Here is a 20880-nt window from a genome sequence, read left to right on the forward strand (position 1 = left end):
ATGGTGACGTTATTAAGGCAAGTGTCGGTCCATGCTATATTGCTATCATTTTCTGCAATTTCATAACTCATTACTGGAAAAATGTGAGTGCCAAATTAAATCAAAATTCTGCAATCTTCGTATTTACGTTGGCATGTCAAGAGTTGCTCTCCGAGCTCTTAAATTGTCCGATGTGCAATTCTTTGTCTAGGTTCTTATTGGTTTAATTTGTATGCGGGACAAAGCATTACTTTTTAAATTTATACGTCACAAGACCAGTATCTCCTGTGTTCATATCATTTTTTTGTGCATCTTTATGTGAACACCAGTTTTGGGTTTTGGTAGAGTCCAAGTAAAAGTTATGTGTAGACAGGGTAGTGCTGTGTAAATTGGCAGTAGAAAGGCGTGAGGAAATGTTGTTTCAAACCCTGGTTTTAGAGGAAGTAAAAATCAAGTACAAGTGTACTCTCACATTTATAAGCTTGCGTTTATGCATACTGCACATGGTAGAATTTTATTAATCCCCAGTTTTATCAAAGGCAAAACATATTTTCAGGTACACCATTTCTTGTCGGTAAACTTTTTACGACGTTACTGTATGAAATATACCTTTAAGTAAAACCATCGATATAACAATGTTAGGCGATAGTATCTTATGCAAGCTGGTTGGGTACTTGTTTCAAGTTACTGTAAGCATTTTTTTTTTATATTGTATTGTATATTATTGTGTGTTGCCATTATACCATTGGTTAACTAGTATTTGTCAGTTCCAAAACCCAGAACGTTTTCCCCACAAGTCTTCGTAACTGCAAAACCGAAATCCGCTTCTGATAAGCTTTATATACCGTCATACAAAACATCTTGAAATTCATAAATCAGCTTTAATTCTAATTCTATTTTACTTCGAAAATTTATTAAAAAAACATTGATTCACGTTCAGTTTCGAAGAATTAATATACTTTCTGGGGTGCGAAGACGGTTGCAAATGATACCTGGTAACATTCATATTCAGAGAATCGCACAGAACGGTTAGAGCAGGACAGCCAGCTTGTCAAATAAAGCAGACAATTTTTGAACATCCTCGCAATTTTGAAGCTTTTGTGAAATGCTCATTCAAATAAAAAACATACAAAGAGCATTATCAGAAGAAAACTATACACAAATGCATCAAAATAAGCCAAATAAAAATGTAGTTCTTCCTCGATGTGGAAGCCGTAGGATGACATAAAATATGCTAACTGTTTAATTATGATAAAAATACACATGCTGCATGAATTAACCAAAACACATTATTCTGCCTCTGAGCCAACAAATCTTTGCTCTCTTTCTAAATACCATTTGATCAACGAAGTAGAAACTTATACTAGTTTTAAAGTCTTCAGTTGGGCACGGTCTGGTACCCAATGCATGATTTCGGCACACTACCACGATACAACCCATGCAAATAAACTAAATGAATGAAGAATGTAATTGCCTTCCAGAATTTGTAAATAGTTGTGTCTAATAAAATATGCAAAAACAATTTTATTAAAAATGTTATGATAAAAAAAATCATTAAAAAAAATAAAAATCATGGAGCAAATAATTTTTAAACACAACACACTGCCATTCTTAGCAGTTACATCTAGATACAATTCAAATACGCATATAGATTTAAGACGAAAAATATTAAGCATATGCACATACATTTAAAAAAATACAGCCAGATTTGGTTGATTTATTGCTTGTTCCTTTGATAACCATCCAGTGGAAAATGCAAGATTTGGCATACAAAGAACTATCTGTCTAATTGACAAGGCTAGCATATAATGTTTATTGCGTGCATCTCTCTCTTTGCATTCGTTTTTTTATATATAAATGATTGGTCGAATATTATTTTTTGGTTATCTAAAGTTTAAGAATTTTCATTTTAATGTTAATTTCACAGAACAGTGACATAGGTTTATTTTTTAATGGAGATTGAGTGTATTTTGTTTGTAGAATATCATGTAATAAAGAACTTTATAGAACAAATTAAGCAATAATTCTATCATATCATGCTCTTTGTTGATTTTAACATGGGTAGGCATATAATGTTGATAAATATAATGCCTACTCATGTTAAAATGAGCAGAGAGCATGACAAGATAGAATTATTTCGATTCTAATAGGAAAATTTAGAACTTTTGTACTTCGAAGAGGACCTATAATACACGTTCGAAAGGCAGTCGTTTTGATTTAATAAAGCCAAAAAGATATAGAAAACAACTGTTTCATTGTAAAAAATAAACAGATACAATCATGTAAACTTACTTTAAGAAAGCGAAAGAAGAACGTCATATTAGAATGTACAAATAGTTTCTAGAAAATATAACCAGAACGTCTTATCATATAATTTTCAGTTTTTTTAGCACCAACAATATTCAAATGTATAAATTGGCAGACGTAAAACCTTGGTAATGGACAGATGTACAAACAAGGCGACAAACTATTCAGGGAAAGGTTTATCATTTTTTTTGTTAAACTTAATTACTCAATTTGGCTTAAAATGAACTTCTTATCTACTATAATAACTCAAAAATTGAAGAAGAAAAAATACACAGTAAACTGTAGCTAATCTTATTTGATTTATGCTTCCACTATTGGAGTCTTTTCGAATCCCATGCTTGTCAAGATCAGACGAAAGTGCATTAGTATCAGGATAAGGCCGATGTACGATATTTGACGACTGAGATTGCACAAGTATACCAGACTTAGATCTATATTTTGTCTTTCTACCGCGAGATGGAGCAACTTTAAGTTCAACATGGTCATATGCAATCTTTCTTGGCAGTAATGTTTCGCTTACAATCATGGACGTCAGAGGTGTTACAAAATTATATTTTAACGATAACTCCAGTGTTTTGTTTCTCAATATCATCTTTATGTCGTCATCGTCAGTAAGCGCAGTGTCTTTCAGAAGATCGTTTATCTTCATGTACGCCCACAATTTTTCCATAAAAGAAGATTCCATTATGTTTCCAACTTTTAAAGCGGTAGAGTTTATGTTGGTGTCCAGATTTGTTACTGATCCTTGTCCCTGGACGTGAGCATCTAATTGCGATTGAAAATGGTCGTTGATTTTGCCAACTATAATTAACTCAGAACCCTTAAAATATTGCGGAAATCGTGTCGAAGTCAAAGACGACAGTTCAACGGCGTTGTTTGGATAATCAATTTTGATATCTATCAACGTTGGATTCTCGAGTTCTTTGTAGAAACTTTCTAGCTGCCTTGATGCATCACTTTCTTCATAAATCCTACGGGCGAATCCACCATTTTCCCAAGAAAGCGCCTTCAAGAAATGCATGTCTACATCAAAACCGAAACCCAATGAGAATATAGAAAATTTGTGTTTGTTTGCAGCGGTAACACCTAATCGAATACTTTTTGTATTGGTGATCCCGGCAGTAGGTCGACCATCTGTAAGAAACACTATGATATTGCCTTTAGTTCCACCTAAACTCTGTGTAGTATCCAGTAAAGTTACGCCTCTCAGTAGACCACTGCTTATATCTGTGCCACCTCTTGCATGAACCTTGTCATGAACAAATATTTTTGCTAAATTTACATTAGTCAAAGTAGCTAACATCGGTTCGGAAAACCATTCTTGTATGTTATTATCGAACAATAAAATGTTAAAATAATCACCTGGGTGTAGCTGATCCAAAATAGAAAGCATTGCAAGTCTGGTTTGTTCCATTTTTAGTCCTTGCATTGAACCACTGATATCAATTACAAATATAATGTTTTTATAAAGGACAGTGAAACCAGAAGGTGCTAAATAGTGAACAAAGTATTCGTTTTCTTGCAAAATAATACCACCAACATTGCTGTGTTCTACGTCATACATTAATACAACTTCACCGGAAATTCCTTTACTGATGTTTTGTGTTTTTTGATAGTCATCTGTTGGTTTGAAATAAAGTTCTCGGGTATTCTCGGAAGCTTTTACTACCGTTAACTCGTTTGAGCTTGTTTCGGTCGTGTTTGATCCTGGCAACGTGTAATGAAACTTATTGATACCTTCCTGTTCAAAAATTTTTGCACGAAACACAAGATCAGGCACAATTTGCCGCGGTTGAAAACTTATTTTTTGTTTATAATATCCAAATTTTCTGCTAAGCAATTCGTGATACTGAAGTTTGAAGACTGCTTTGCTCTCTGCGGCAACATTAACAGAAACGGTGAATATTTTCATTTCTCTGTTTGGCGTATCATCTTGGCGGTCTATTTTAGCAGCAGAAACTCCCAGTTGTTTTGATTGTTCATATATTTTGTTTGCTTCTTTCTTTTCTTTTACAATGGCTGTTATACTTTTGTCTCCGACAGACATGGTGAAATTGGAAATAAAAGCCGTGTCCGGTAACTGGAAAGTAAACTGTGTTTCAAGGCTTTGATTTGCAAAGTTTTTCATCTGAGTTGTTACAAGAACACGTGCCATTCGCGCGTGGATCTTGCTTTCTACATGCATAGATGCAATTTGTACTCTCGGCATAATTACTGCATTATCACAGCTACATAATACATTTATAACGGCAAAAAGACCAACAGAATTTAGTCGCAGTGTCATAATGGGTACTGTTGTGCGCCCCTTAATATTGTAAGTCTGAAAACAAAAGCAAAAAGTGTCATTGAAATGTTTAATAATTTATTTTGTTAAACCTTAGGATTTGTTTTGTTTTTTTATTTCGTTTATAATTGTTTTTTAATTTTGTTTATAATACGACTGAGATATTTTCCTCTGGGCGTTTTTTGCTTTTGTTGTTGTCTTGTATCATTTTTTATTTGTTTGGGGGGAGGGTATAATCATGGTTATTTTTGGGGTATACAAAGGTAAACATTGTAGATATAATAGTACCTGTCTTAATGTAGCACTTCTATATCGCAACAGAAAACAGAAAAGGTGGATTAAATAGTCTTTTAATTGGTTAAAATACTTTTCATTCAAATGCAGACGAAATACACCTGAAGAAAGTGTTTACAAAGCTGCCCACCCGTGTGTTAAATCAGTCTGTAAAACGGCGGTTTTCTTGCAAAAATAAGAACTTACTAATCTTACCTGGAAACGAGACCTTAAGCATTTGCCATTTCCCTGTTCCAATTGATTATTTACTACTACAAGAATGTTCTGTTTATATGCATTTAGTGGCAAGATTATGCCATTTCGTGTTTTTGGCTTTGATATTTCATAAAGAGATAACGCGAAAAGAAAAAAAACTTTAACGGCCATCATGTTTTTCACTATTCTGTGCGATCCCCTTTTCGATAATTCGCCTTTTGAGGTATCAAACACGAAATGACCGCATCAGGTCACCATATTTATAAATTTATGCCTTTATATAAACATTAATCAACTGTTTCAGAAATCAATTACATTTGTAGCATCATATTGATAAAAGTTTTTGTTTGTAATTAATGTTCATACTTATTTGTAGATATACTTGTTACACAAGTGGTATTGCAAACAGATAGTTAAAACATGAGCAACATGACGGATGCAACATGTCGAACAGGGTCTATAGTACCCCTCTGGAGCACCTGAGATCACCCCGGTTTTTGGTAGGGTTCGTGTTGCTCAGTCTTTGGTTTTCTGTGTTATGTTTTGTGGACTGTTAGTTTATTTTCGACTTGTGAGTTTGAATGTCCCTTTGGTATCTTTCGCCTCTCTTTTACCATTAAGAGGGTGGTAAAGGGTTATTTTCGTGCAACGTGTTTTGCCATTTTTATTTCACGTGCAGCCGTGAAAAAGGTTCGTTATTCGCCGTGTTTCTTGAAATCGGTAAAAAGATCAACGTGCAAGAAATTTTCAACTGTTCGTTCATCGTGAAATGGCAATTTTATTTCGCGTTCTTCCGTGCAGATACATCCCCTTTACGCCCCTCCATTAAGAATGCAGCTTCTTTGATAGTGGTATCCCTCTATCAAGGAAATCAAGATAGGAAATATCGAATATCGAAGTAACGAGAGATACATACTCCATTTGCAACTTGCTGAATTAATACATAAATACGAAAGTTCACTATTATATTATTGAAATCCCCTGTTGTTTCAGTACACCTGATATTTATAAAGCCGCCTGGATGGAAATTGTTTTAATGTGTCGGAGTTTATAGTAACTGAAACAAAAGAAGAAAAGGAAATAACCTATCTCTGGAAGGTTTGGCATATTAGACCTCTACGTCTATGTCATATCCCTCGATCGTCATATATATATATATATATGTAAACAAAACATAATGATTCAAACCGAAAGTAGAAATTGAGGGTAATGCAATCATTCATCTGTAATTTATTAAATACTGTTTCTCGAAATAAAAAAAATGTAACAAACTATAGCTTTAATGTGCAGGCCTTGAATAATTGAATTAACTTACCCATTTCGAATAGTATTATTCCTTAACAATTACTGCGTCATATTCTCATATATATCATGCAATAAACATAAGTGGACTATAAATACGGACCACAATACGGGTAGATTCCGTGTGGATCTAACAGAGAAATCAACAGATCAAACATGTCAAAATGGTTAAAAAATAATAAACTAACATTTTTTTTCATTTAAATAATTGGCCTTATTTCCATAATCCTAATTCTCATTAAGTCTTCAAGTTTTTTCTTTTTTAAATTGACTGTCGCTTTAAAAGGACCTATTTGTTTTCTTCTTCGTGGACGTACTAATTATTAACCCTTACCTGCAAAACGTGAAAAATGGAGCTTCCGATTTATACCGTAGACGCTTTTACAGATGTTCCATTCCAAGGAAATCCAGCAGCAGTCTGTCTAGTTAATAATGAAAAAGTAGGTTTGTAATAGGAAGTATGTAAAAAAAACTATGTTGACCTCTATATGTCTTTTAGTTATTTGTGTCGTAGGGTCAGTGCTGTTTCATTGACGTATGCCCAACATCTCCTTTTACTATTATACACTTATAACTTATAAATTAATGACTTAATTAGTACTTGCGTGATGGGTCTTAGACCCTTTGCGTTTCAACGATGTAGATGTAGATGTAGATGTACAAGGTACAACCGATCTGTATATTTATTTAAACTAAACCCCGACGGATACTATCATGCATCGCTGTATTATTTAAATAAGGGCGTGTGTATTTCATTTCATTAATTTTTTCTCCTAATTCAAAAATCTTGGATATTGACCGTAGTTAATATGTTGTACATATTTCGCTTATATGAACGATTAAATGTAATATGGTTCTTGTTTTGAATCTAAAATGATAAGCTTACATGAACGATTAAATGTATTATAGTTCTTGTTTTTAATCTAAAACGATAAGCTTACATGAACGATTAAAAGTAAAAAGTAAAACAACAAAAATATCGAACTTCAAGGAAAATTCAAAACGGAAAGTCCCTTAACAATTGGCAAAATCAAAAGCTACGACAAACGAATGGAAAACAACTGTCATATTCCTGACTTGGTACATGCATTTCCTTATGTAGAAAATGGTGGATTTAACCTGGGTTTATAGCTAGCTCGTATGACAGTTGCATAAAATTCCATTTTACTGACAACAACATATGTTATTAATCTAAACAAATGACTATGATATTTCTAAAAAGTGATTGTTTGACGTGTTTTTTTAATGAATATAAGCAAAAATCGTACTATTTTTAGCACAGTTAAAGATAATATATTAAACTAATAAACTACCAAGTTAAAATGGGCGTTTTAATTTAAATAAGTAAATCAAGGTATGTCCCTGTCTGCATGCTACCGTTTTATTCAAAATGTATACGGGTACTTATTTAAATCATGTATACCGTTGTTTTCACAAACGTAGCATTGTCTCGTAAAATTCCGTTCCTCAAACGTTACTCCTTCAATTATTGCATATGTACTTGGATCTTCCTGAGGAAAAGACACTTTTTTTACGTTTCCCCTTTTTCCAAAATCCGTTATGTTTTTGTTTTTCTTAAATTTCAAATTTTTCGTGTTTTTCACTGTTAGACTTACTTATATATAGTTATTTTATTAACTATCAATTACTAGTTTACTACCAACAGCGGTTATTAATAATATATATATTGAGGGAGGGATATTTGGGATTGAAATGGAAAAGAAGGACATGTTGGATAGGGCACATATTTTGCCTTCCAATGGACCAACTACGGTCTATGGATATATTTGTATAATTAAAAGGTAATTTAACGTGCAAAGAGAATGACAAACGAAGGACAACAGTTATGCAACTTAATTATTACAAAATGAATAAAAACAGGTACTATGATAATTACGTAAAAAATACAGCAACCCAACTAAATCGACCAGATTTTAAAAAAATGCGGTAACATGTTTATTCATATGTTCAGTATGATATACAAGTTCATTCCACTATGCATCAAGAATGGTTATAACCTTAGACTAAGCCAACTAGGAAAGCCATTCTCCGACTAACAATAAAATTAATTTGAATCTTTTTGCGGGAATGATATATATTTGCAAGTGCAAAAATGTTGTTCTTACACCGTTTATTTACAGGAGACTTTTTTGCTGATTGATTATTAATTTTTATCTGTTGCTATACGAATGCTTATTTATTTCTAATACTTTGCCGCGCACAAATTTATTTTCACTTTTACTTTGTACGCAACTGTTTCCTGCATTTTATGGTGTAGACTAGTCATTTTGATCCTACATGACTTCTGCAAGGTTGTTTATTTGTCAGCTCCTACCAGGCCAGGATATTTATTTTTAAAATCCGCCTTTCCGCCCGTCCCCTTCTCCCCCCGAAAATCAAATGGTCGTCCCCTTAAGTTGTCGCAACTATATAGGGAAATGTTAACAAAACAACTTTCACGAGCATTTAAATTATTTTAGTTGATTACGTCAATCCTCCCTTTGTATGTGTAATCCAGATACTCTTTTGTGAATTCCACTACTATTAAGTCTTTTTGTATCAACACATGACCATTTTATCTTTCAGTCATTAAATACTTAAATTCTCATTTCATTTCCTTGTTTCCTTCACAGTTATTGTCGGAAGAAAAACTGCAGCAGATAGCAGCTGAAATGAATTTATCTGAAACCGTATATATCATCGATACACATCAGACAGGATTCACACTAGGTTGGAACTTATTTTTTTATAAACACTAAAAACAAAATCATAGTTGTCGAGAAAAAGCAAGAAAAAACCAAGTCGGGCAATCTATTTCACTGCAATCGAAGGAGGACAGACAATACCATGAACATGAAAAAGAAAAAACCCACTAAAACATAAACAACAGTCCACTAAACAGATACAGTAACTACAGATCAATTTAAAGGTGAATCTACCAAAGTCTGCGTGTGAATCAACGCAGGTGCTCTGGGAGGGTAAACTGTCCATGCGCCACTAATGAACCCTTTGTATTGTTCATGAAAAGTAAAAAAAAAAAAAAACTGTCGACTTTGTAACTACACTAATTCGCTGATATTTTCCCGTATGCAGTGACCTTAACTACGAGACCTCTCGTTAGAACTCAGCCACCGCATAGCGCAAGTGCGAAGGGAAAACCGGAATGAAAGAATGTAAACAAACGTGCATTGGAAGGTACGTAGTAATAACTGATTCTTAAAGAATAAATTTAATACAACGAATCATTTAAACTGTTAAATGAAAGTTTTATTAACAAATGGGAGCTCATGGAAAATATAAAAACAAATTATTTTGGCTCTATCATTTCACTTATTTGTCACGTACTCCACGTGTGCTGTGTTGATTGTTTATCAATGTGACGATCCGATTAATTTCGGCAACAAATTCAAAATTTAATTAGCTTGCGATCAAAGATCACTGAATGAAATATTATTTGTCGATTACATGTTGTAAATTCGTAATAGATATTAAAAAAAAAACCGTGCATACTGGACTTAGTTTTGTCAATAATGTCGATAACATTAAAATTACAAGAAAATCGTTCCATATGACCTTAATCCTTTTATCTAGATGACAAATGATATCGAATAGGTTTTATTAAAGTTGATACCTTGTCACGAAACATTGCATCTGTAACGTGTAACCAGTAAGGCGTTTATTCCAGTAACTACTTGAAATCAAGCCACTGGCGTAGCAAGGCCTTTTATAAGTGTACGCCCGAATCTGGGCAAGGGGTCTGAAAGCCCCCAGCGACCCCATGGCAGAGGACCTTCAGGTAGGGGGCGAAACCCCGGGAAGCTCACGCGTTATCGTGAACAAGATACCATTTCTGTCATTCAACAATCATCAATAGCATCATAATTGGTCGTTTGAGAACAAAACTTTACTACATGTATATGAGATTATTTCAGCTTTCCAGTCGTGAACTTTCCATTTCTATGTAGCAAAATTCCAGTAGAACCTGCATATGGAGTATATATCTCCCAATTGATACGATAGTCAGAACTGACATTTCTCATAATGATTTCCTTGAACGAGGTTGCTACTTGCAAGGACGCTATTAAACCAAAAGTTCAAAGTGTTGAAGTTGAAAGCATCCCTTCGAAAATTTTATGATCGCTATCACGAGTTGGTTTCACAGATGACGACGGACATGTTCCATTGTTGTTACCACAATTCCGTTCTCTTTTCCTCGAATTTGACCTACCGAGTTAAACTTATCGCCGAGTTTTTACTTACACTAGCAACAAGACGGATGCCACATGTGGAACAGGATATGCTCACTCTTCTAGAGCACATGAGATCAGCCCCACTTTTAGGTCTTTAGTTTTCTATGTTGTCTTTTATGTACTGTTGTTTGTCTTTTCGTCGTTTTTTCGTCTTTGAAATGGCATTGTCAGTTTGTTTTCAACTGATAATTTTGAGTATCCCTTTGGTATCTTTCGTCTCTCTTTTAAAGTTTGATAAGGGATTTTTTTTTCATGTTGATTTCATTGTGTTTTGAGTGAGGTTTCATCCTGTAGAATCACATCATTGCTTTAAACGACAGTAACCTGAGTAGAATATTCACCGTAGATTCAAAGTTTGACGGAAAATGAACAAATAGATAATATGATACAACATGATTAAAAAGTAAATTTCGTCACTTTTATGGCTTCAATTACGAGTTACCGAAGAAAGCATTATAATTCCTCGTGTGGCTTAAACGGTTCCTTTAATTATTTGGATCAAAATATCCCCCCCCCCTCCCCCCCGGCCCGGGCGTTTTGACGTAAAGGTAGCTACGCGCCTGCAAGCTGTCCATAAACAATACGACAATACCAAAAATCTATAACTATCCATCTATGTTATGCACAATGAACTATAATATACACACGGGCTCTTTGGCGATTAATGTAACAACGAACAATTATACATATACAAATATAATACTACCTAACAGCCTGTCCTCCAGATGGGAAGGTCTGTCACTACAAGACATTGGTGCGGGCTGGTACAGTCTGTCCTCAGAGTGGGACAGTCTGTCACTACCAGACAATGCATGCTGGTACAGCTTGTCCTCCGAGTGGGACTGTCTGCTCTGCCAACTTAGAATATCCAATCCAACCTGTACGGTTACTTTGTACCCGGTACAAGATGTCCTTTCAATATTATTGCTCGTACGGAACAAATATCTACACCACGTAACTCTGTTGGTTTACTAGTCTTCTTCTATACAAGATCATTGACAGAACCCAAATTGTATTCCTCATCCCGCTTATATACTCCAGGGCGAATACAATATTTCCTGGATAGGGGTGTTCCCTAAATGTTCCCCTTACTGAACACGAGAATCCCTTACAAACGTCCCTATAACCGTCGACCCGGCCACTAACTTTCCCGCCAAACGTCTAAATCTGTATCGTTACAATAATATTCTTCGTATTTGTAACCTTAGCGATCAATAAACATTACACATCATTTTGTTTTTATAAAGTTAAATTACACGAGGACGGAAAGATTGTAAAGAAGGAAAATTTTTCTCACTATAATTCTGCATTTTGTTTTTGAGTGAGGTTTCATCCTGTAGAATCACATCATTTTGATTACACTTATTGCAGTACTTTTTATAGTATAGTAGAAAGATGTCTCTTGGACTTGAATTGGGTCAAAATTTGAAACCTATTTGTGCAATTCTCTACGTTTACAGTTACATGTATAAATATAGATCTTTAGGTCGTGTAGATCTGCAGATATTTGAAAGCATATTTAATATTACATACAGTTTGATTTTTCTTGTTTTTCATTGGTTTATTTGGTTACGTGTTTCCTAATATATATTTTGTATACATTTATTATTTTGACATATTGACTCGACGTTACTATTTCAGAAATGACATCGACTCCATATTACTAAAAATAGTAACATCGAGTTAATATCATTTCCAAAAATAGTAAAATCGAGTCAATATCATTTTCAAACTTACACTATTTACATATGTAATATATTAATTAAGGACTTCTACTCAGTCAATACGTTAGATATGGACCTGTTAAGATTATATTGAACCTCTAAAAAGCCATGATTGATAAATATTAATATATATACCTCCCATTACTGTACTTGTTTGAGGATTTTACCATCATCTGAATATGCTCTAGGTTTAACGACTTTTCATAAGGTATTCAACAAAGACAACTAAAGCCACCGACACAGATTTGAGCTTTGTTTTCTTCTAAAGTTGAGCAAGTGACTTTGCAGTTATGTCTTGTCCTAACTGATCTTTATCTTAATTTTGATTTGTTTAAAATGTAGGTGACCGATTTAGAATTCGATGGTTTACACCAACAAATGAAGTTAATCTGTGTGGCCATGCAACGATAGCATCTGCTTCTGTTTTGTTTTACCAGCTGAGTAAGTAAAACAAGTAAAATCGTAGTTTTAATTTTTCACGGTTTCAATGGTCTGTTTCTAGCATTTGCTTTACTCATAAGTTCAAGAGGATTTTAACAATTAAAATATTGCTATATAACTAAATTGTATTTTTAGTTCTTTAAATTGCAGATGAGAACAATGGTGATAAAATCTTCATTTAAGATTACATACTGCAAATTTACATGTTTTCGGTAAGACATCCATTAAACTAAATGAATTACTTTGTATCTGAATGAAAATAATACTTTATTTCCGATAGAATTTCTCATTATTTTATCCTATTAAATACTCTAAATTTGCAGTTTACAACCATCTTCAAACATGCGTTATTTAATTTTAAGATTTAAGTACAGATACAAACTGTTTGGAAATGGTCATGGTAAAGAAACAAATCTGGGAACATTAATACCAGCCTTTGATAATCCCATTTTATCAATTGTTTAATGGAGAAATTTTACATTTTATAAAATATTGGTCTTGTGATATTATATTTGGTTAAAAAAAATTACAGAATAAAACACTTGCTGTAGAAAACCTTACGTGTAGAAAACCTTACGTGTAGAAAACCTTACATGTAGAAAACCTTACGTGTAGAAAACCTTACGTGTAGAAAACGCGCATACATGTTATTACTTAGATACCTTTAGAATTAAACTACACGTAGGAAGAGAGCTATTAAAAAAATCCAGTGATGATTGTTTATTATCATAGACAACCAGTCAAACAGAATTACCTTTGATAGTGCCAGTGGACCTTTGATAACAGAACGTGCACAGCCCAATGGTATTACAATGAACTTTCCACTGAACCCACCAGAGAAACAGGTACGAATACATACCAATTCATATATAATTCATAATAATACATATATTTCTTTGGAGTAAAACAGTTTTATCAATATATATTGTGTTCATATTAAGTTAATTGAGTTATCGTTGAATAAAAGCTAAGTTTACAATGAGAAATATTTCCATTGATTTCATTGATTCCATCGTATGACTGAAGTTTTGAATAACAATTCCTAAAACCACATATTCCAGACTAAGCGTCTTATTGAAATATGGCATACAAATTGAACATATGATTCTGATTTCAGTGTGCATAATACACTACATGCTCCTGTGATGACGTTACCAAAGTATACTCGAAATAAAATGTTTTGGAAGCAAAATACATAAAACGTCTGACAGTATCAAAACAAAAAATACTTACACAGTACCTACAAATCCTAATGTCGGCTTTGCTTTTAGAGAGATGTTACATGAAATTAAGATAAACCAAAAATTTTAAACAAACTAGGAAACAAGGAGCCTTTATCGCTCACCTGTTATTTTTGCATAAAAAATAATGCAATGCAACAAGAATATTTGTGTTGAATGGAAATTATGTGGTTCAAACTTTTGTCCTGTTGATATTTTTTGCTGGGCATATCTTATGTCTTTTTATTCAAGTTTTCCAGACAATAGTAAAAAATGGGTTATAATGGTATCGTTAACTGTGATTGTAAACTAAGTAGTGGATTGACGTTTTCAAGCATTGACTTGCTGTTCAAAGTTCCTGTCTATCTATAATAGTTTTCAAGATGATAGGTACAACACTAAAATTGATCAAAAATCCTCATTAAGGGCTACAATTCCAAAAAGGAGTCGTTTTCCATTTGTCCTTTCTGTAGATCTTGTCTTGCTGATTCTTTTTATTTTTAAGGTTTCTCTCTATCTATTATAGTTAAAAAAGCATAAAGAAAAGTCGTCATGTCGTTTTCGATAATAACTCATATAAAGAATCGACTGAATATGCCGACTGTTGCCTTATTTATGGATCATTCTTGTTGAAAATATCTGATATTTAAAGTTTTCCGGCCGTTATGTGTTTTAGTTTTCAAGATGAAATACAAAAACGCAAAATCAAGAATGGTAAAAATCATCATTAAAGGGCAATAACTAAAATAAGGAGTCGACTAACGATTTCGGCCGTTTGACTAATATGTAGATCTTGTATTACTGATCATTTTTTTCAGTTTAAAATTTCTCTTCATGGATTAAAGTTTACAATATTATATGTCTAGCCAAAATCAAAGATTGTTTAAGAACGTCATTTTAGTGCAATAACTTCTATAAACAGTCCATTGACCATTTTGCTCATTTGAACTATTACTCTGGCTGATCGTTTTTGCATTATAAGGATTCCATTTATTATATTTTGCAAGATACATCCAAAATTGTAAAAAAGGTAAAATAGTCGTTTTAAGGCAAATACTTCTAGTTTTATCAAAATAGACAGTGGAACATTATGAACTTTTTTGTTCTGTTAAGTTTTCCCTCTCTTAAACGGGATCCAAGATTTTAGACGATAACTTGCATTTTATCCCCTATGTTCTTTTTATACCCAAGGCGTTCACGGTGGTTTGCAGGCTAGGTAAACAGATGCAATAATTTTTTCATATAGTGCAATATCTGTTAATATCTGTAGACTGTGTGATCAATGTTATTGGTTTATATAATAAAGCTTTCAACAGTGCTTCTTTTATATACAAGAATCCCGTTTATTCCTCGTTAAAGAACGCGGTAATACAAACTTATTGGATTGGTGCACTTATACACCTCCACACCTAATCAAGAGGAAATATGAGGACATTATGAACTGGTCTTTTCTTCTTGTGGTATTTATAAACGTCTTGATACTTAAAATACTGAAATTATTTTTGGATTCCAGTCACTAGTGATCCAATCTTGAACCGAAACGGTCAATTTGATCTGAACAACTCTTCAAAGACCGAATAACAAATTAGTAAGTTATGTTAAATCTTTCATATAATTTTCAGACTTATCCACTGCGGTAAATGCAGTACTGTTCAGACTATTCGCTTGCAGTCAAATAAGTTCTGTTCAGTTTATGTTTAGACTGTTCATGTAGCTGTTGTTTACCGGTGTAAAACAACAACAAACTGACTGCCAGCAAAGTGTCTAAGCAGTGTTCAAATAACTTCAAGCAAAAACCTGGACATTACTGAATTTAAAACAAGAAAATAAAAGGAAAAAGTAAACTTCAAACGAAACTTAACGCATCAGTTTCAGACTTGTCAGATGACGCTAAAATGACATTTAAGACTAAACATTCATTAAAAAGTGCATGACAGGAGATCCTTATCCTGTAAACGCAACTTGTCTTTCCCCGATGGAGCTTTGCATCTGCCTAAGCCTGAATTTTCTGTATTTCAACTGGGCATTGATATACTTCTTTCAAAGGAGAAATTATGATAAGACTACTTTTTGACCACTTGAGTTAAAAATAGTAATAATAATGTATCAAATAACATTCATCAGCTGTTTGCAAGACACAAGTTTACCAGATATCAATATTTCTATTCATTAGTTTGTATAAGACGTATTTACTGTGAGCCTTTGAACTGTTTGTTCCGAAAAACCTAAAATACAAAAACCTCTGTGACAATTCAGTGTTTTATAGGTTAAATTTAGACCTGAACAAAAGCCATACTCTAGAAGATATTTTGCTACAAAATATGATTGTCACACGAGTTTATAAAATATATTATAGAGTAAGGCTGTTCCTTGTTTTTAATTAAACTAAAAAATGTGTTTAAATGCAATTTCAGTGCAAACATAAAAATATGTTTTCTAATGAGACAACTTCCCACCAGAAACAAAATGACATTGAAGTTAGCAACCATCAATTTTGACATGTTTATTCTCTTGCTGCCGCAAATCAATGTAGTTACTTTTCGTTTGCCAGGAATACGGCAAGTGGACTTCTGTGACGTCACAAAGCCCTGATGACGTTACATTAGAGACCCATTGAAGAATAATATAACACTATAATCATCGATATTTTTATTCAAAGAGATACAAAAATGAACAGGTGCTTGTATAAATTAAAAATATGGACATGTGTGGCACCGGCACGTCAGTGTGGATATGTATGTCCCTACGACAACAAGAGGGTTACTTAATGATGTCACATTGACATCAGAGATGAAATTTCTGCAGTAAATAACCGAACTTTATTCCACTCAATGTAATAAATGAAATTAAAAAAAGTTTTAATGAAAACACTGGCACACAGACAAATAAGGTTTATAATGATACACACAATTGCATGTTAATGTGTTAAACGTATTCTGCTCAGTACTAGACCGACAAAAACTTATTATTTACTCTTTGTCATGAGTATAACAAATGAACTTTCTTAAAACGTAAAATCCATTTGCTCTGAACAAGCAAAAGAGTGTAAGTTTCAACTCAGAGATACAACATATAATTGATTATAAGTACCATACAGTCAATGAATAGGTTCCTGTTTTGTTTGACCAAAAGACTGAATTGTTACCAGAACCTAGAGGCTAAGGGTAACAAGTTTGTTAAATCTATGACGGTGTTTCCTTTATAGTTGAAATTGATTATGATATCATATAATTTTGTAGGAGGAGGAAGAGATGTCCAGTCTCCTTCAGGTAATATATTTTCAAGAATAAAGCCCAACTTGTCTGATATAAATTTACTTTTTTTTTAAAACTTTTTATAGTCAATTATAACATGCCACTTATTTTCTTAAACATCGTTTTTAATAGTATTAATATGAGACTTTAACTGATAGAAAAAGTTTAGTTTACTATTTCATGCGATAAATTATGCTGCATTTTCATATATAAGTATTGATAGTATTGATAAATATATAACTTTCATGGGAATTGTGCATTCTCGAGCATTGTTATTTACTTAAATTTCTTCCATTTTAGCATATCGGTACAACTGCACGTATTCACTCTGTTTATATTTGCAAGACTACACAAAATTTACTGATTCGTTTAAATGATAGTACCACTCGGTAAGATTATTGCTTACATTTTCAGCTCGTTTTACCAAAGAATAAAATACACTCCCTCCATTACTCACAATCTACAAAGAAACTTTTAGTGAGAATGACCGACCACTGTACACGGTAAGGTGATGTTAAGTGTCAGGGTGTATGATAATAAGTAATTTGGTTACCAGTCTTCCTAGTAAGAGTATTTTGTGAGAATGGCTTTTAAACATGCATGACTTAGAAACTGAATAGTGTACATGATCAGGGAAAGTTTCGTACAAACTCATAAATGCACACTATAAAGAACTGTTTACGACATTGTCAATAATTATAATTAATCAATGTTTTATTCACAAGTGAACGTTCTCTATTCTATTCCAATAGAAGGCTGCTGTCAAGTAAACACATTCAGTAGACATTTTGTTTAAATAGCTTAAAACATACATTTAGTCTTAGATGCATGATTTTTTTTATTAGTTGTTAGTGGCTTTGAACTAGCTGTCAGTAACTGCGAGTACTCTTAGATCTGTACTTAGTGTCTTTTTGTTGTTTGGATGTACAAGTACCCGGCCACATCCACTTGTATTTGTAGTATTTGTATTTTTATCCATCTGATAAGTTAAGCCTCTTTCAACTGATTTTTATAGTTCGTTCTTATGTTGTACTGTTGCACCACTGACCCAGGTTAGGGGAGGGTTGGGATCCCGCTAACATGTTTAACCCCGCCACATTCTGTATGTATGTGCCTGTCCCAAGTCAGGAGCCTGTAATTCAGTGGTTGTCGTTTGTTTATGTGTTACATATTTGTTTTTCGTTCAGTTTTTGTACATTAGGCCGTTAGTTTTCTAGTTTGAACTGTTTTACATTGTCATTTCGGGGCCTTTTATAGCTGACTGTGCGGTATGGGCTTTGCTCATTGTTGAAGGCCGTTCGGTGACCTATAGTTGTTAATTTCTGTGTCATTTGGTCTTTTGTGGAGAGTTGTCTCATTGGCAATCATACCACATCTTCTTTTTGTATATAGAAGTAGTTTTCAGAAATTGATGGGCTCAATCTTTACTTTTGGATTACTTTGGTTCAGTCTAATTAAAGTTCTATTTTCCATGAATGGTATGTGTCTCTGAAAGAAAAGCATGACAAACAAAAAATTTGAAATGACTCATTGCTCGCATAAATAAGAATTTGCAATTTTCTTTTCAAGAAAATAGTTCTATACATAAAACACTTCCTAAGTTTGGTATTGCAAAATGGAAATTGACTAACAGAGCATCATTGGCGTCAATTTCGCAGGTGGTTCTCAGATACCCATTTATTTTTACTGTTCAATACTACTTTTCAAATCATCACGTTTTCACCAAACAGTGTACATTATTATTTTCATTGTGAATTTTTATGTTTGTAAACTGATGATAAAGAGAGGGACAGTGGACACGATTTTATTCAAATACTAAAGGAAAGCTTGAGTTATTATTTTTATTGTGCATGGCTGTCTGTATTTTTAGATTAGACCTTGAATCACTACGACCAGATACTACTGCAATGATGAATGCTGAATCAACAGGGAAAGTTACGGGAGTAATAATCACATTGAAAGGGACTATAGACAATGGATGTGTTGACAAGAATGGTGAAGAATATGATTTTATTTCGCGTTATTTTGCACCATGGAATGGTATACCAGAAGATCCTGTGACAGGTGATAATTTGTTTTGAAAATATGTCAGTTTTTGTTATATTTTTATATCTTTTTAGAATAATGAGTGTTTTAGGTTCATTGAATACTATACATTGTTTCAGATTTCTATTCACCCAGTAAACTTTCACTTATTCATGACATGTGTTGTTTTTGTAGTTGTTTGCCTTTGTTTTCATATACTTAATTCATTTGTTGATGTTTGGTGTGATCTGTTTTTTGTGTGTTATCCATGGTATCCTTTATATGGATTATGTTGATGATTACATTTGTAAATTCAACAATTTTTATTTTCAATTTTAGTTTGAATTCTTTCTCAAATATGAGTTATCTATCTTCTCTTGCTATACATTTAGGTTCTGCACATACTGTTAGTGGTGCTTACTGGTCAGATGTTTTAAAGAAGAAATCATTATACGGTAAGAGACAATATACTTACCGAACGTTTATTTAAGCTTCGTATTCTATAATATTGAAAAGCAATAACAGCATGAATATGTCTGTGACTGGTCCGTGAACTATTTTTTGGAAACATACGAAAAGAACCTTTATCAAACAATATTCACTTTCACCAAGCGCCGCTTGATTAGATAGTATAACTATAAGGTAAATTGATTTGCATGGCGACAGTAATTAAGACTGAATTCTATTCCTTGTGCCTTTTTGTGTGGTTTTCTGTTGTAGAATGAAGAGTGTTGCAGGTAATGATTTTAAAACTGTTTTGTATTATATGCTTGAGACGAATATGACATAGAATGAGAAAGGACTAACAAAAGAAGCGATATTTATTAAACTTGAAAGGATAATCTTGTTTGTGAAAGTTTAATAGAACTCGATTAAATCTGGAACACATTAGCATAAATAAAGGTTTTGAGTTGACACATTTCCAATCGAGCTCCAGTGTATCACCGTAACTTATGGTTTTTACAACTTAAATGATTAGCAACTACATAGCCGTTTGAAAGTAATGCAGCAAGAATACATTTAGATCTACAAGTAGAGAATACTGTTATAAAGATGTTTTATATATTAGAAAAAAGGGAGGTTTTCTTTTATATGAGACCTGTACCATTATAATGTGCCATTAATTTGTATTGTATTTCAGCGAGGCAATGCTCAAAGCGGGGCGGAGATATACGGATACAAATTAAGGATGATGGAAGAGTTAACCTTACTGGAAAAAGTGCAATTGTTCTGAAAGGCACTTTTATGATTTCGTGATATTTAATCTCTTATGTCTTTATTCCTGAATGGTAAATAAAGTTATACTCTAATACTGATCCTCTTAGTTTATTGATGTTGTAGTTATTTCAAACTGCATTGGAACAGTAATATTCATATCAAATACTATTGCTTTTTTTATGAAGAAATTTTGGTTTCAATTACCTCAACTATACGTTAACCTATAGACATGAAACGGATTAGGTGTTCCTTGATCTTATCTTTTAATAACTTTATTGATATGAAATTGACGTTAACAATTGAAGTTGTGTTTTTGTGGGTTTGTTTCAGTGTTAAGTTCTGCTTCTGTACTTTTACCCGAAATGAAAACTTTAAAATCATTATCTT

General features: G+C 33.1%; 2 protein-coding genes across 4 annotated transcripts; one reads left to right on the forward strand and one right to left on the reverse strand.

The window, feature by feature from the left end:
• Window positions 1-1488: 1488 nt before the first annotated feature.
• On the reverse strand, window positions 1489-6783 carry LOC127708481 (inter-alpha-trypsin inhibitor heavy chain H4-like). Of its 2 annotated transcripts, none has more exons than XM_052213358.1 (2): window positions 6696-6783; window positions 1489-4606 (listed from the first exon to the last, which is right to left on the reverse strand). In XM_052213358.1, the coding sequence occupies exon 2, from the start codon at window positions 4568-4570 to the stop codon at window positions 2516-2518; it is 2055 nt and encodes a 684-aa protein (XP_052069318.1). In that variant the 5' UTR covers window positions 4571-4606; window positions 6696-6783; the 3' UTR covers window positions 1489-2515. The 2 variants fall into 2 exon arrangements, with proteins under 2 accessions (XP_052069318.1, XP_052069317.1); XM_052213357.1 differs by lacking the exon at window positions 6696-6783 and adding an exon at window positions 6375-6477.
• On the forward strand, window positions 6680-20592 carry LOC127708493 (phenazine biosynthesis-like domain-containing protein 1). Of its 2 annotated transcripts, none has more exons than XM_052213383.1 (9): window positions 6680-6801; window positions 8995-9091; window positions 12678-12776; window positions 13509-13621; window positions 17236-17265; window positions 17665-17753; window positions 19121-19314; window positions 19668-19730; window positions 20417-20592. In XM_052213383.1, the coding sequence occupies exons 1-9, from the start codon at window positions 6712-6714 to the stop codon at window positions 20530-20532; spliced, it is 891 nt and encodes a 296-aa protein (XP_052069343.1). In that variant the 5' UTR covers window positions 6680-6711; the 3' UTR covers window positions 20533-20592. The 2 variants fall into 2 exon arrangements, with proteins under 2 accessions (XP_052069343.1, XP_052069344.1); XM_052213384.1 differs by lacking the exon at window positions 17665-17753 and adding an exon at window positions 17551-17639 and having other exon boundaries at window positions 6712-6801.
• The last annotated feature ends 288 nt before the right edge of the window (window positions 20593-20880 follow it).

This window comes from Mytilus californianus, unplaced genomic scaffold, assembly GCF_021869535.1.
Source record: "Mytilus californianus isolate M0D057914Y unplaced genomic scaffold, xbMytCali1.0.p SCAF_7, whole genome shotgun sequence".
NCBI classification, from domain to species: Eukaryota; Metazoa; Mollusca; class Bivalvia; order Mytilida; family Mytilidae; genus Mytilus; species Mytilus californianus.